We start from the raw sequence: 15,260 nt of genomic DNA, 5'->3' as shown, positions 1-15,260 counted from the left end.
AATTCATATCATTGGCTCCACTTTGCTTAATTTTTTTTTGTTGTTACCTAACACAAAGAAATCTGACAACAATGACGCATCAAATTGTCCTTCAAAGCAAACTTAAAAAAATGCTTTAGGTAATTTGGTCGAATTTGGAGCGTCCAGGGTGATTACCGTAAATAAAATTTTATAAACAAGTTGATTATCTTTTACAAACACAAATTTTTAATGACGTAAAAAAACAAGTCAAACGCAATAAAAACAATGTACAAATTTACAAGCGCGCAACAACACAGACGTACGCTCCAATAATTAGCTTAAAACACAAAGCTAACAAATAATTTTGTTTCGGTACTGTTTTATAATCTATTCTGATATGTTGGCAGTGCATTGTTGGCTTGGTTTGGTCTCGATCCAAGCTGTCATTCAGTTTCCAAAATACTAAACATAAAACAACAAAATGTTGGCAGGCAGTCATAAAATATATGGCTCATTAGCTCATTATAAAATATATAAAATAAAACTTTCATGGGGAGAAAGTGAACCCATCGAAATTCCAACACAAAAAAAATTACTGTTAATACAACTATGTAAATTTTCGCCGACTTCATAATCGTCAAGCTACTACAACTAACAAGATTGCTTACAATGTACGAAAGTACGTACGAACATTAGCAGCCACGAATTATCCTTACTTTTCTGGCCCGAATTATGCTGACCAGCAGTGCCCACATTAAACACATATGTTCGTTTAAACCAATGTAACATTAACAAGCATAAATACACATCCAAAGTTGAAATCTATTCTTTTCAAAATCTTTTTCAACCGCCGGTCAGCGCTAAGCGCATACCTTTGCCCAAATCCGTATCTTTTATTTCTTGTTTTATTCACTGTATTTCAATTTAAATTTAAAAAACCCTCGTCCTTAAAAGTTGTTTAAAATTTTACCTGCCAGCAAGTGCAAAAAGGTTGAGAATCACAACTTTAAACAGCACTGTCCAATACCTGTGACGCGTTTTTTGTCGAACTCAACCTTCAATTATAACAGACGAATATCGGTGGATCATGCAAAAACGTTACCTGTTGCTGAGATTGCATTCCCTGTTGTTGTTGCTGCATGGGTGACATCACCCCTTGAAAGGGATCACCGGTACCCTGGTGGTACATGCCCGTTGAAGTGCTCCCGTGCATATACTGTGGTGGTGGGTGCTGTGGGGTTCCCATTTGGGGCATGGGGCTTGCTTGGGGCACCGACATGGGGTACCCAACATGCATTTGTTGGAAATCTTGCGTTGACTGCATTGAGTGCTGTGGGGTCTGGGAAATCCCCATGGGGTTGTTGACTATGGTTTGTGCTCTGTAGATAGGGAGATAGTGGGAGTTGATATGCATGCAGAGTTGCGAAAAGTGGAGTTTATAAGACTGAGACTATTCTTTACTTTAATACGAGGTATGTTCGTCATGGAAGGTCTCATTAATTCAACATTTAGATATTTTTATTATCGTGTACATTTGAAGTGTAATAATGTACATCTTTATGCGTGGGTAAAAGAACTGGCTTGAAATTTACGGACTTCCATACTCGCTTAGTCCTACAGCATAAACAAAATATTTGGACTTAACTACACAACTATCTCAATAGACGGCCTTTGGGAAAACTAAAACTAAACACCAGTTACGCGCTCAACGTCTTGCAAACCTTGATGAATATTAACCAGAAACTGACCTTTTTCTTTTCGCTAGTTCCTCGGAGCTATCAAAATCCTGCGAAGACTGCGAACGCTGACTGACATTCATAAAAAAGCTCTGCATCACATCATTAAACACTCCAAAATCATCTTCACCGCCTTCTGGGCTTTCTTTGTCTTCCTCTGCCTCATCCTCCGCATCAAAGATGCTGACATCCGGGAGCAGATTTTTCTCTTTCTTTCTAAACTGAATTTCCTCCTTTCCTTGCATCAACTGAAGAGCCAAATCCTCCTCATCAACACTAAACTCTGACTCCTCTTGGTAAGTGCTCGAAGGCAGGTCTGTCCCGATTTTTTCATTCGCATCCAACGACGCATCATAGCTGATCTTACGCCTTGATCTCGCGCTCTTATTAGACACTTGAGTAGGGAGCGGTGACGAAAGGACACCAGAGTCGCTGCTAGAATTTCGACGGCGACGCCTTTTCTCTGGTGTTTGGTAGTAACTTGTCGGATTCGATTCGAACTCGTCCCCACTGCTGTGGTTTGAATCTACATCAGAGATATGCGCTTCCTCTAACATTTCCGCAAGCGAAGTGTTGGCCTTCTCCTTCACCTCACTAACTATGCCCGCGAAGGGGTTGGATGTTGCCTGGTTGCGGCGTTTTTTAGGGGTTTGTTTTAACCGTGGTGGCGACAAGGATAAAACGTCACTAACTGGACTTTCCGTAGCTGTGACCTGCAATGCAACTTGACGGCTCGTATCAGGTTTATTTAACTCGCTTCTTTCGACTTCTGCAAATTTCTCTGGCTGACTTGGAATTTCATCGTCTTCAAACTCTCCTATCTCCAGTTCATCGTCATCTTCCAAGCTACCTTGCAAAATATCCACCTTGCTCGTTTCTTTATTCCCTTCCATGTCGGACTGACTAACATCCCTACAGCTCCCCCAAGTGGCGGGAGGCATGTCGTAAAAATCGTCGTCTGAGTTCTCAGCATAGGTGGTGGGTGCGGAAAGTGACGATTTACGAGTGGAGCGTCTGTGATCTGACTCCTTATCGGAACCGTCTATCTTATCGCAGACAAACCCTTCGTCTTCGGAGTGGTGATCTACCGTTTTCTTAGCTTTAGGCTTGGCTGCGGGTTTGGTGTTCACTGCTACTGACACTTGTTTTTTTCTGCCTGACATTTTTTTGCTTGAAAAGGATTTCGGCTTTGGTTTAACGCTACCTGCGCCGCTGTTCAGCCAAGAGCGAAGAGAACCTCTGCAATTATTCGGGAAAGATTATAAATTATAGTATTCTGGTAATGAGGAATGACCGCGAAAATCTCAGTTGAATTTAGCAGTAATATATCCGATACATTTTATATTTTACCTTACTGAAAACCAAACGAAAATCATGCACGTTAGCCCCAGTTGTGGCCGGGAGTACGTATGGGGGTTGAAACGGTGACGTCATTACCGGTGACGTTGCATGCCTTTTTATATCAAACATATGGCTTTAGAAATATCAAGCACAATATCACTTACGGCTGATATTGCATGGCCGAATCATCCTGCATGTGAATTTGAGAAGCTTCTCCGCCGGGTGCAGATATTCCTCGTACAATGGTAGATGAGAGTTGGGGATGGCCCAGGTTGCTCTGCGGAGTCATCGGTGCCTGTAGCAAAACAGACGTGTTTTAGTGGCCAAAGCCGCGCGTTGCTATATTTATAACAAGTTTTTAAGAAATATACGACGTCAATCGTGAACATCGTTGCCACGATTTTTTCACGACATACAAATGAATTTAAGTTTTACCTTAATTTACGTTTTAAGTTGGAACGTATTTTTAATATTGTTTTATTTCAAAATGCATATTAATTTTATCTTTATGCAATTTTGTGTTAAAATTTGTTTGGATTGCATTTTTTATTTCAATTCTATTTTCGAATGCATTTAAAAATTAATGCATTGGTTTTTGGCACACAAACCCAAAGAACAACAAAAAGGTGAAGTGACGGCCAAAAGACTTACGACAGCAAATAAAACACAACTGTGTCTGCATCATACAGAGATTGACAACTTACCTGGGGTGTCATGGGGGTTTGGGGTTGATGCAAGGGGGTTTCTGAACCTCTGGGTGTCTGTGGGGCGTCAAAGTCACCGTCAACTTTGCGACGTCTTCCGCGACGTCCCTGAATCATAAAAACGTACATATGTGAGGACACAATGTTGTTGTGTTTAACAGGGTTGTATGCTGTAGGGTTAGATCTTGCATCAATGTATCTGAATTGGTAACTGCTTTCTCAGTGCTTCCCCATTACGTGGAATCATCACACCGAGCAATTAAGGCGGAATTTACTTAGTATGATGGACACAAGAAAGATTGTTCCATAAGAAACAAACAAAATCACGTTTCTTTTTGAGGTTTAAAATGTATTTAGCAGTGCAATTGTTACGTATAACGGCCTTTACCTTGCTGGGGAATTGTTTCTGATCATCGTCAGCTCCTTGTAGAAGTGAGTTTCTGTAAGTAACTAGAGGAATCCACGCCTGAGCTTGGTTGGAAAGCATTCGGGGGGAGATGCGGCGATCCAAGTACTGAACACTTGAATAACATAAAAGAAAGCAAAAATTAAGTGAAGGAAAAATTTAACATTTAAACAAAACTAAAATTGAACAATTGAATAAATAAAAAATTAAACACTTTAAAAAGGAAAAAATTTAAAGTTAAATATTCTAATAATTCAAGTTAACAAAACCGTTTTGGATTTGCGATAGAATTGCAAAAAAAATGTAACCGATATCTAATGGGACTAAAAAGGGGATATTTCAAAACTTCAAGCCACGCCCGCACACTTATCACTTACACTGTCTTCTTGTCCTGTTTCATTAATTTTGCCGAAAACTCGACGAGAATTCCGAGAAAGCTCAGACTCGGAGGAGCCTCCATATCCTCGTTGATACTTCCGTCTTCTCGTCGGAGGGCGAACAGTATTCCCTCCCTTGAGGTAAGGAAAATATTCAAGGTTTGGAACTTAAACAATGATGTATATCTTATCTTATTAAGTGTACAGATTTTGTCAAGCACTTTTAGTAGATATACAAAGCAGGTTTGCAACTGTTCCGATACCACAAGTATTACACAATTTATCAGGAACATAATTCCAAATTTAAACATTCGTTGTAAAATTTACTATTACAAACAGTTGGAATTTTCATCAAATAAATATGCTTTAATGAAAACAACGAGAATAAGCTTTTCAAACAAATAATTCCCCATGCATCAACAGGCCTATTTCCCTATACAACTCTTCTTTCACACAACACATTCAACGCGCATTCACTTACTTGTGCAACTCAGCCACAGCATCTCTCGTTTTCACTTGATCCAGGCCGAAAGTGAGGGCAAATCTGCGAGCCAACTCCTTCATGTGTGCGTAATCCTGAGAACTGTAATCCAAGTGACCGCCTTGCTCGCGTACCGTGTCCTGGTACAACTGTTACACAGATTGGCACATTTAATTTTCAAAAGCAGTGAAATACTTGGGATTGTGTTTACTGGGCTGATTGGTTAATGATCATTACCACGGTAACACAGTTTAGTGGACCTACTCGATCGGAAAATTATATGTGGAACAACCAATGAAGCCATATTTTTCCTGGCAAATGTTTTAATGTGAAGCCGCATGTCTCATTATTATCTGGGTTTGTATCCTACATAAAGCGAGTAAGTGCTAAATAGTAACACAGTATATTGAACCCTACAGGAAACGCAGCAAACTTATTATTTCGTTGCTCGATCGGAATTTTATACGCAGAACCTAATGAAGCCATATTTTTCCTGGCAAATGTTTCAATGTAAAACTCCATATCTTCTTATCAATCTCTTGAAAGTGGAACAAAGTAATTAAGCTGACAGATGCAATGACGATCAAACCGTTTACGAGTTTGATTCAGCAACTGCTCATCAAAACTGCTGTGTTTCCTCTGAGCGATTCGCGGTGACAAAGCTTTTTACCAGCGATTGTGCCAAGACAATACCAGCGAAAAATTAAGGCGAGTCATTTATAAAACCATCCTGGCAAGTGGAAACTATGCGACAATACTTACCGTCATCAAGCTCAGAGCAAGAGTCTTCGCACAAGACAGTTTATCGATATGTCGCGATCTGCTGATGGTTTCCTTTATGATGTCACCGTAATCGGAATAGAAGCTGGAACAAAATACGATGTTATACATTGAAATATATAACAATTACTGTACAGCGGTCATCTTGGAACTATTCTACTTGCAGATTGCAAAATAAAATGCCAAAGTTCGCCAACATCTTACATGAAAGCGGATTTTTTCGTACAATTTTCGTAATTTCGGTCTCTCGACTTAGTATCAGTCTACATTTAAAAAACGTATAATTATGCGAACAGAGAAATATTAAAAAAATATTTCATATACCGAATATACTGCTGGAAAATGTAGGCGGCCAGCCTTAAATCCATCATGCAGAATACGAAGAGTTTGCAGACGTTTGCGAGCAGAGACCTGCGCCTGTGCAACGCATCTATCTTCGCTGTATCGTCGTCCTCTGAAAGATAAAAACAATTTGAAAGGGTTAAAATTGTGTTTCGATTCGTGGCGTGGAACCGTCTAATCGCCACAGAAAGTAACGCGTCAGACATAAATATCCTTATACGCCACAGAGCATTTACAACGAGCAATGATTTTAAATGGCCTAACTTGAAAACCAAAAAATCGACTACGACTATGACAACAGAAATCAATTTGCCTAAATCAACTATGATAGGATATTTAAGAAGGATTACGAACATCTTACAACGTTGCGATCGTACAATGGGCCGAAAACTGCCAAAATGTATATACTGTTGTTCAGGAAAAAATTGCGTATTTGCGAGTTACACATTCCTATATACACTCAATAAAGGCGAAAAATATGCCTAATAAATAATGTTAACAGCAAAGCCAGCGTAACATTGCAACCATATCAGATTGAAAATAGCCACAAATCTTGAGAATGAGGCATTTTTACAATAATTTAACAGAAAAAACATCTCTTTACCGTCGTCTTCCTCCGTAACAACGAACACGAATTCCTTCACAAAATCGATGAGGGCGTGTTGAAGAGTTTCAGACGCACGTTGAACTAATGGTTTGAGGGTGGGACTGGAGTTGGCTAGTTGGGGAGCAAACATCACAAGGAGGTCACATATTGTCATGTAACATTCCTCCTGCACCTGTGCGACAACACGGGTATATCAATATGGGGATGTTTCGGACGAATTGCGAATATTGACAGCGAATAATACAAGCATTTGGACAACAGGAATCAGCCTATTTTTAATAGGTGGTAACGACGGTTCGGTCTTATTTTGTCAAGTATCCAAAATACTTTTTTTCGGATTTTTGTATGGTCTGGAATTAATGCACAACAACCGGATCGTTTGAAACAAACACAGGAGAATTCGGTGCCAAGTTAGGAAACTAAACAACCACAATTTTTCATGATCAGTGTAAAAATTTATGGCGTCAATAAATATTCGGATTCGGTCGGATCCGAATCTTTTCTGTTTGGACACATCCCTAAATGAATATATGATGAGGATTCGTTCGTAACCCAAGTGACACCTTGTTTGACAGTAGCTTTTTTAAGCCTCTGTAATAGCTTGGTAGTCCTTCGCAACCTCACCTATAGTACTTTTACATTTGATGTTAATCACAGCACTAAAGCAAGGCAGATTTTATACAAAGTAGAAATAATTGCCACTGACGTTGTGTTACATACTTGCCATTAAACACATTATCAAAACTCTCACCTCTTCCAATACATTAATTGCGTGTTATATACACTATATAAAACATTACGTTGTACTATTCAACACACACCTTCTTGTGTGGCGATTGGGTCAGAAGACTTTCGCAAGCTCTCAGGTATTCAGTAACCCGTTGTCTGAGTTGGGAAATCGACGAACGAGGATCCTCGCTTCCACCAACGCCGAGTGTTCCCTCGCTTAACTGTTTCACTTTGTTCAGTCCGTATATCAGGTCGTAGTAGATGAAGGTTACCGCCTGACGCAGCATCTGTGCAAGGCACGGGGGTATTTTTACTGGCCTCTCCCGGCCGAAAACAGTAGAAATTACCGTGCGAATTATAAAATTAATTATCGCACTTTTGTAAACTGCCTCGTTGTATTATTTTGCGAGAACGACGCATTTCGCTTTTTGAGAAATGACGAATTACCAGTACTTCATTTTATTGACAATCTTCAACCAGACCAACGCGCTTATTTTAGTGAATTTTAAGTACGGTCAAGCTCGCAATCCCACAATGCAGTGGCAAAGTCCCTCATCTAAACAACAACTTAACATACGGAGAAAAATTAACCTTATTGTGTACTTAATTTGAACTCTTTTTTAGAAACAGGAATATCAGTAAAATTACAAAGAACTATTACCGGCTCCTGGACACTGTCTGGCCGTTCCTGGTGCATTTGAAGGATCGAGTTTACCTGGCGAAAAACAAAATAAAAATTAAACACCACACAAACAAATTACCACCATATGTTTACATACATGAGGATATACATTCCATGAGCTGAGGTCGTTAAACATGTATAATCCAGTCAGTCGTTTCAAGCCCTGCACAACGTTGTATATTTCCTCTTCATCCGCATCATCTCCCTACCATACCAGGGTGAACATTTGTTAGGAGGTCATAAAAAGTAACTTTAAGGTATTTTGTCTACGAGTTTTAGAGCAAGATCTGACGGGTATGGGCTTTCAAAGGACACCACCAATGCTGAATTAACCACGTATTTTAATTAAAACCATGGTAGAATTTCTTTGAATAGTTCATAACGTTCATCACAACAGACAGCTTTAGAGATTTACTTTTATTTTTCAATACATGTTGCGCTTAGCAAAATAAGCATTTTCTTAAAACATGGATTTAAAACATAAAAGTGTTTTGACACAAAGTTTTTTGATACATTGAAATCGACTTTGAAGTTAACGCATATGTCATGCAAAAGAAATGTTGCAGAAATAGTTGATTTCGTGAAGAAAACGTGTTTATTGTTTTTGTTAAAAAATATTGAATTGAGTTATGAATCAATATTATATTAGAATAAAATAAATACCAGTACATAACTCAACTTACCGCTTCTTTAAAAATCCCAAGCGAGAGGTGGAAGCTGTCGACCCAGGTGTCGATTACAGCCCTCCTGGCAACCGAAACTTTGCTGTAAATCGCATAATCCTCGTCACAGAGGTGAGAGTATGTCCTTGAAGCCTGTTCCAAAACCTAACGCAAACAAGTGTTTTAGACACAGAAATATCCTTGTAAGGAAGAGAGAAGGTAGTTACATCTAAATCGGTGTGTTTGTCGACAACCACAGCCATCTGGGTGAGAAGATCGTCCAAATGCTTTTCCAACCTAAACAAAACCACCATGACACAAATATTTCCTGAAAAATATTACAATTTTATTGCCCTCTTCTTTGCAAGAGGGCAACGAAATTACTGTACGTTAATAGAAGATGCATGGCAAACTTTTGATGAAAAAACAACTGTAAATTTACAAATAATTAACAAAAACTAAAAACAGCATCATGAGGTTTTCAGGCTTTGCAGCCCAGGCAATGCAGCCTAGCTGGATCAGCCACTTTTTTCTGACAATTTGGAGCAAGATTTGAAAAATCAAGCTCCCAGTGAGGTTTGAACTCTTGACCCTGGGCTAACCAGGCCCAACGCTCCACCAACTGAGCTAGCAGGAGCTCAGTGGTTTCACGGGGTATATTGTGGCCAAGGTACACTGGTGCCCAAGCGCACAACTTGCCAGTAAAAACAGGTATACAAATTTGTTTATTTGTAAGTCACAAGTGTGTGTAATGAGCATAAATATGAAATCAGTTCATCTGGCTGTCTTAATACCGCTAAATTATCAACCGTTGCAAAGAATCCTTTTTCCTGCAATGATCATATTCATGCAACAGTAATGTCCACATCGATGGTAAACATTATACTTTATACCTGCTTGTAGTGTAAAACTCCAAATCAAAGTATCGTGGAATTTGAAGCAAGCAGGCGACTTTTTCCTTGTCAACGTGAAACTTCTTCAGTAGATTTGGGAGAGCTTTGATGAAATGTTCAGTGAGTCTCACCTTATCCTCGATAGCAGTTTTGCGATCGCGAGAAGCAACTTTCTAAAATTAATCAAGATTGGACTGTAAGTCGGGTCAACTAGATAACCTTCACACAAATTTAGGAAGAAAGGTTCCATCTAAAACTTACAACAACAACTACAAGTTTCAAATTTACAAAGTTATGCAACATATGTTTTTAAAGCAATTGCAGTTCAAATAATTTCAAAATTTTGACACCACCGTTGTTCTGTTGCAAATTTAAGATACAAGTATATATATACAACAAACTTAACTAATTTTTTGATAAGCCATAACGAAAAGGGAATTTAAATAAATTAAAAACAAATCTATCTTAGCTAAAGTAGCAAATACATTATATTTATCTTAATATTTTTTTCAATTTCCACAATCACTATCGATAAATCTATGAAACAGATGATGGCCGCGAAACAAAACAAGTAGTTTTTCAAATTTACAACAAATTGAAAAAGTATGTCATTCCGCTTATGCAACAACCCTAATCCACATGTTGGCAACACCAAACGCACCTTGCTGTAACCTTGCCTGCCCGAAGGAGGAACCCCCTCCGCAGCTTGCTTCACCGAGCAAACCATGATGTCAACAAGTGCACTCTCCTGTCTTTCGTCAAGGGCATCACGGTCGTTGGCGGGTTCTTCCAACAGCATGTCGGACATGCATTCCCAATCCTTGAGCATTGTCCCGGCAACCTCCCACAGAGAGTCCACAAGGTATGTTGCATGTTCATGAAGCTTGAAAAAAATCAGAAAACCGTTTTAGTTTGGTGCTTGTCGGAGAACAAATAGATTTTTTAGAACAATTATATAAAACACGATCAAAACATACAAAGTTCACTAGTACAGGGTCGGACAACAGTGGCACATAGGATGACCTTTCAAAGATAATAAAAGAAAAAGCATGCCTGCTTAAAAGAAATTGTTAACAATAGTAACTGATTTCCAGAACATATTACACAAATAAATTATAAAGTATACTAAAACACACTGTTGACAAACCGTTACCTCACTTTCGATAAAGAACATCACCAAATCTGCAATAAGTGGAGCATTAGGACTTCGCCTTCTTCCGCGCTTCGTGTAACCAGGATTGACATCCTTACAGACAAAAAAAGTATTGGTTTACTTAGAAGAAAGATTGGTGAGCAGCATTTCGTTCAATTTATTTGTTAAACTCATACATTCAGTCGAAAAAACATTTAGCTTTCAGGTCAATTAACAGTTGGTAAACAGGCCATAAGGAAAAAAATTAAAACAATGAATTAAACAAGTTCAAAGCAGAGTATGCCCACATTTAATAAGATCCACACAGTATAAAACCCCAAATTCAAAACCTACAACCTTGTCTGCAAAAAGCTGCTTGTTAAGAAATTCCGCTGCTGCTGTAGCAACTGGTCGATGACAGGAAAACACAAGTTGGTAGACACTTTCACTGTCACCAGATGTCAGCACAGGGCTGTCATAACCACAGTTCCTAAAAAAATAAGACGTCGCCATATTTTAAAAACACATGATAAACTTAGTTATATTTTCTAACATTTCCCCATGATGACCATTATTAGTTAAATGGTAAATGTAAGGCCTAGTGCAGTTTTTTAAACGGTGTGCTGCGTCACACTGGTGTTCCGCGAAACAGGCCAAGGTGTCCAGCCAAATCCAACCGTCATCCAAACAAGTTTTTTTTGCCAGAAGACCTTTAAATTATTGAGTAATATGCCTGGCAGCATCAGTAACAAACTGTGTGCAGCCAAAGTTTGTCAATTAACAACAAGTTATGAAATATTTCAATATACAAGGCGTAAAGTCGCAAATATGACAACGTAATACATAGAAATGTTTGTATTTGGCCAACTTCAATTATTACTGTAGTGCTATGTTGAAAACGGCCAACCAAAACGTTACTATTGACACTAAAATTTGCCCCAGAAAGTTTGAAAACCACTGGCTTAGAGAATACTTACACAAGAATGAGAACCAGTAGTTTTATAGCCAACACAGCCACATCATATTCTTTGTCAAGTGTCATAGAAACAATACGATCTTTGAATCTGCTTGTGAAAAGTTTAAGATCCCTTGTCATCTCTGTATCTCCGTAAAGCCCAATCAGGGTGTTCAGACATTTAAGTCGCACTTCTTTTTGCTGAAATGATAAACAAAGACGGTAAATAGAGAAATCGTTTTGTGTCTCACTGTAACAACGAAATTTTTACTCTGAAGGAAATTAAAGGCAAATTTTTTAGCATTTATGTTTTAAATTACTGGTAAAGGCACAATTTCTTATTTCATCATAAAATACCCACTTAAATAGTATAAAAATGAAACACATTTTATAAAATAAAGCAATATTTTTACATCACATAGTTTCAGGCACGAACAATTTTACACATAGATAAATGTCAGAAGAACACCTCACTGAATACAAACAGTATATGTACTTTCATGGCAAGATGGATTCCCCTATTCACAACTTTCAATAACAACCAACCTTGTCATGGAGAGTCCATCCAACATACTTCAGGTAGCTGTCAGTCAAAAAAACTTTTGGAAACATTTTCATCCACATTCCAATCTCCTCCATGCAAAGTGCCCTAATGTCAGCAATGTAGTCACGATAACGATGAACAAAGATTCCCTGTGTACAAATAATTTTTTTGTAGTAAATGCCAGGTAATAAATTATGCTTAACAGCATACACACCTTAAAAATGCCATTGAGCATATTCTCAATCTCACTTTGTTGTTCCTCCAGCTGGAATTGACAGTTCACGTTAACCAACTGACAGAATAAGTTCAACACATGCTTCTTAATTCTATGTGTACCTCTTTACGTTTTTGCAGTAGTATGTCTAGTTTTTCGGATGCTCTTTTGTTGAGGGCTTTGTTTCGCTCTGCATCGTATTGCCGCTGAGTGTTATCCAGGCTGACACTCAAACCCAAAGCCACATTAACAAGGCCAGTCATTAACTTCATTGCTGCAAACACAAACAAACATTATTGGCTCTATTGCTTACACATGACTGTCACGACACAAAGTCGCTTTTAACCTGCAATTTCACCATAAGGTGAAGATGTCTATTTTAAGTAGTCAAGACCGTCACCAGTCACCAAGCTACACTTTAAAAAACAATAGGTTGAAACAGTGGCCCAGTCTGTGGCTCACTTTTCTTAATGCAACATTTAGGGAAAATGCTGAATTCAAACAACCTGCTAGGGTTGACGTATGTTTAATTACCTGCCAGGGTTGATGTGTGTCGAAACGCACGAACTTGTGAATTGCTCAGCTCTGTAAGGAGTGTCAGTACATTATCCATCATGTACTGGTCGTAGATAATCTGGTATTGGCACTGACGCACAAGGGCCTGAAATAAATATGTAACTGGTTAAAAGGAGAGGACAAAATAATCAGTGTCTGATTGGATTTGCAGCCTAGCTGGATAAACCACTTTTTCCTGACAAGTCGGAGCCAAATTTGAAAAATCAAGCTCCCGGTGAGGTTGGAACTCACGATCCTGGGCTAACCAGGCCCAACACTCTACCAACTGAGCTACAGGACCTCAGTGGTTTCACGAGGTATATTGTGGCCAAGATACACTGGTGTTCAAGCGCACAACTTCCCAGGCAACCTTCACATATATACGTAGGGGATCTTTACCACCATCCCAGTAATATTTCATCGCATTAAATACTACTGCAACATCTGATTAGAATAAGGATTTCATCACACTAACCTGCACAAAGTCACAGAAATTGGCTCGAAACTTTCTGTAGTAAGATCCAGCAGCAATCAATGGGTAATCTCCACTATCCTATACAATTATAATGCAGAGCATAAGTAAAATAGTCCAATAAGGCAGAAAAGTCTTGAAAAAATTGAAACTTTTACTACCACCGTGGAAACTGTTCACACTGGTATGTTGATACAAAGGCACATGAAATTGTTGGGCATACCTCGTCAAATTCTTCCGTCATTCGTTTAATAACATCTTGAAATCCTTCAGTTGCTTCTCTTAGCATTTGAGCAGTAACAGTACCTTTGCAACCAGAAGCATTTACAAAAAACTGAATCAAGTCCAACAGTGATTCATTTTGATTTGTCTGAATAAAATTTAACGATATTACATATTTGTACATTATATGGGTATGCAATGAAACAAACACTATTACAACCTAATAGAATGTTTATTTTTTTTGTTCGAAGACATCTTTACCACCAACTAAAACTACAAAATTTTTAAAAATATGTTTCTAAGGAACCTTGTAGGCTTCTATCCAGTCATCAACAACCGCAATCATAGCCATTTTTCCCTGGCGCACAATTTCAAAAAGTGTTGCTTCCATAGCAACATTGCTTTCCATTGTATCATGGCGAGGTCGTTTGGATGCCTAAACAAAAAAAAAATGATTTACTACTAGCAGAAAAATATAACATTGAACCCACACAAATCAATAATAATGTATTGATTTTAATACATTATTATTGATACGGTGTGCGATCGACAGCCTGCCAGGGGCCTTTGGTTTTTTTGGATCCAGATTTGATTTACTAATCACATTGGAACCCACACAAAGTTGTTAATCCATATAAAAATCTGCTTGAAGTGGGACATGTGTATACAAAGTGCTCTGAGATTTTTACTGGTCTTTCCAAACAAGTCAAGCAATTTATTAACACTTGTTTACGATAAAAAGTATTGAAAATCAGTTTTGATCCAATAGAAACTTGACACTTACTGCAATACGTCCTCCTCTACCACGTTTACGAGGTGGTCTCATTCCTTCATCTTCATATTCACTACCACTGCCACTGTCATCAGGATATGCGGGCATTTTTTGCAATTTTACTGGAGATAACAATGACCTGTACAAAAATGCGTGTACAAAATCATTGCAAAAGGTAGAATCAGCTCACTGCTAACGTAACACAGCTCTTATAAAGATTCTTTTGCAAAAAGCTTTATTTGCTCTTTACTTCATTTTTACCATGTACCGTACTTACACTTCCACATTCGTTCAAACAATAAAGTAACATTTTAATGACACGCCAGTACCGCGTTTGTAAACAAATAGTCTGGAAAGAAAACTGCAGTACTCACCCAAATAAAAACCCACAACCAAATCACACAAACATCTTTAACAAACTGGCAATCGGCTCTCACAACATTAACGGTAAACATAAAACTGCGAAAAATATTTCCGGATGATTGAACGTTTATCATAAATATGATACATAAAAAAATAATATATATATATTTTTACAAAAGTTTGGCAAACTTTTTGCGTTTAATATTGTTTGATGCATATAATTCATTTAAATGATTGATTTTACATGTATATTATTAAATTTTAAATCTAAAAATAGCTCTAAAACGCTCTATGTTTAGATTTTATTATCTTTTGGGAAACACAAATAAA

General features: G+C 38.1%; 2 protein-coding genes across 2 annotated transcripts; both read right to left on the bottom strand.

The window, feature by feature from the left end:
* Positions 1–282: 282 nt before the first annotated feature.
* Positions 283–14,958, bottom strand: LOC145910423 (cohesin subunit SA-1-like). Its single transcript, XM_082997547.1, has 29 exons — positions 14,942–14,958; positions 14,580–14,706; positions 14,103–14,231; positions 13,797–13,943; positions 13,577–13,654; positions 13,081–13,207; positions 12,669–12,820; positions 12,547–12,597; positions 12,335–12,481; positions 11,811–11,989; positions 11,191–11,323; positions 10,855–10,947; positions 10,363–10,584; positions 9,702–9,874; positions 9,036–9,105; positions 8,830–8,973; positions 8,244–8,351; positions 8,126–8,179; positions 7,557–7,751; positions 6,733–6,907; positions 6,111–6,240; positions 5,769–5,871; positions 5,007–5,155; positions 4,526–4,660; positions 4,131–4,263; positions 3,743–3,850; positions 3,203–3,333; positions 1,064–1,340; positions 283–423 (listed from the first exon to the last, which is right to left on the bottom strand). Exons 2-29 carry the CDS (start codon positions 14,673–14,675, stop codon positions 409–411), a joined length of 3,654 nt encoding a protein of 1,217 aa, XP_082853673.1. The 5' UTR covers positions 14,676–14,706; positions 14,942–14,958; the 3' UTR covers positions 283–408.
* On the bottom strand, positions 1,694–2,869 carry LOC145912988 (uncharacterized). Its single transcript, XM_083000479.1, has one exon. It carries the CDS (start codon positions 2,858–2,860, stop codon positions 1,694–1,696), a length of 1,167 nt encoding a protein of 388 aa, XP_082856605.1. The 5' UTR covers positions 2,861–2,869.
* Positions 14,959–15,260: the final 302 nt, after the last annotated feature.

This window comes from Ascidia mentula, chromosome 1 (genome assembly GCF_947561715.1).
Source record: "Ascidia mentula chromosome 1, kaAscMent1.1, whole genome shotgun sequence".
NCBI classification, from domain to species: Eukaryota; Metazoa; Chordata; class Ascidiacea; order Phlebobranchia; family Ascidiidae; genus Ascidia; species Ascidia mentula.
The sequence above is the reverse complement of the archived record's forward strand: the minus strand, read 5'-3'. Positions and strand labels throughout refer to the sequence as shown.

Excerpts from the sequence above, each read along its gene's own strand:
- LOC145912988 (XM_083000479.1), bottom strand. The coding sequence starts at position 2,860 with ATGTCAGGCAGAAAAAAACAAGTGTCAGTAGCAGTGAACACCAAACCC.
- LOC145910423 (XM_082997547.1), bottom strand. The coding sequence starts at position 14,675 with ATGCCCGCATATCCTGATGACAGTGGCAGTGGTAGTGAATATGAAGAT. Across the intron at positions 11,990-12,334 it reads GATGGACTCTCCATGACAAG|CAAAAAGAAGTGCGACTTAA; the intron begins GTTGGTTGTTAT and ends TTATCATTTCAG. Across the intron at positions 1,341-3,202 it reads TCGGCCATGCAATATCAGCC|AGCACAAACCATAGTCAACA; the intron begins GTAAGTGATATT and ends CCCTATCTACAG.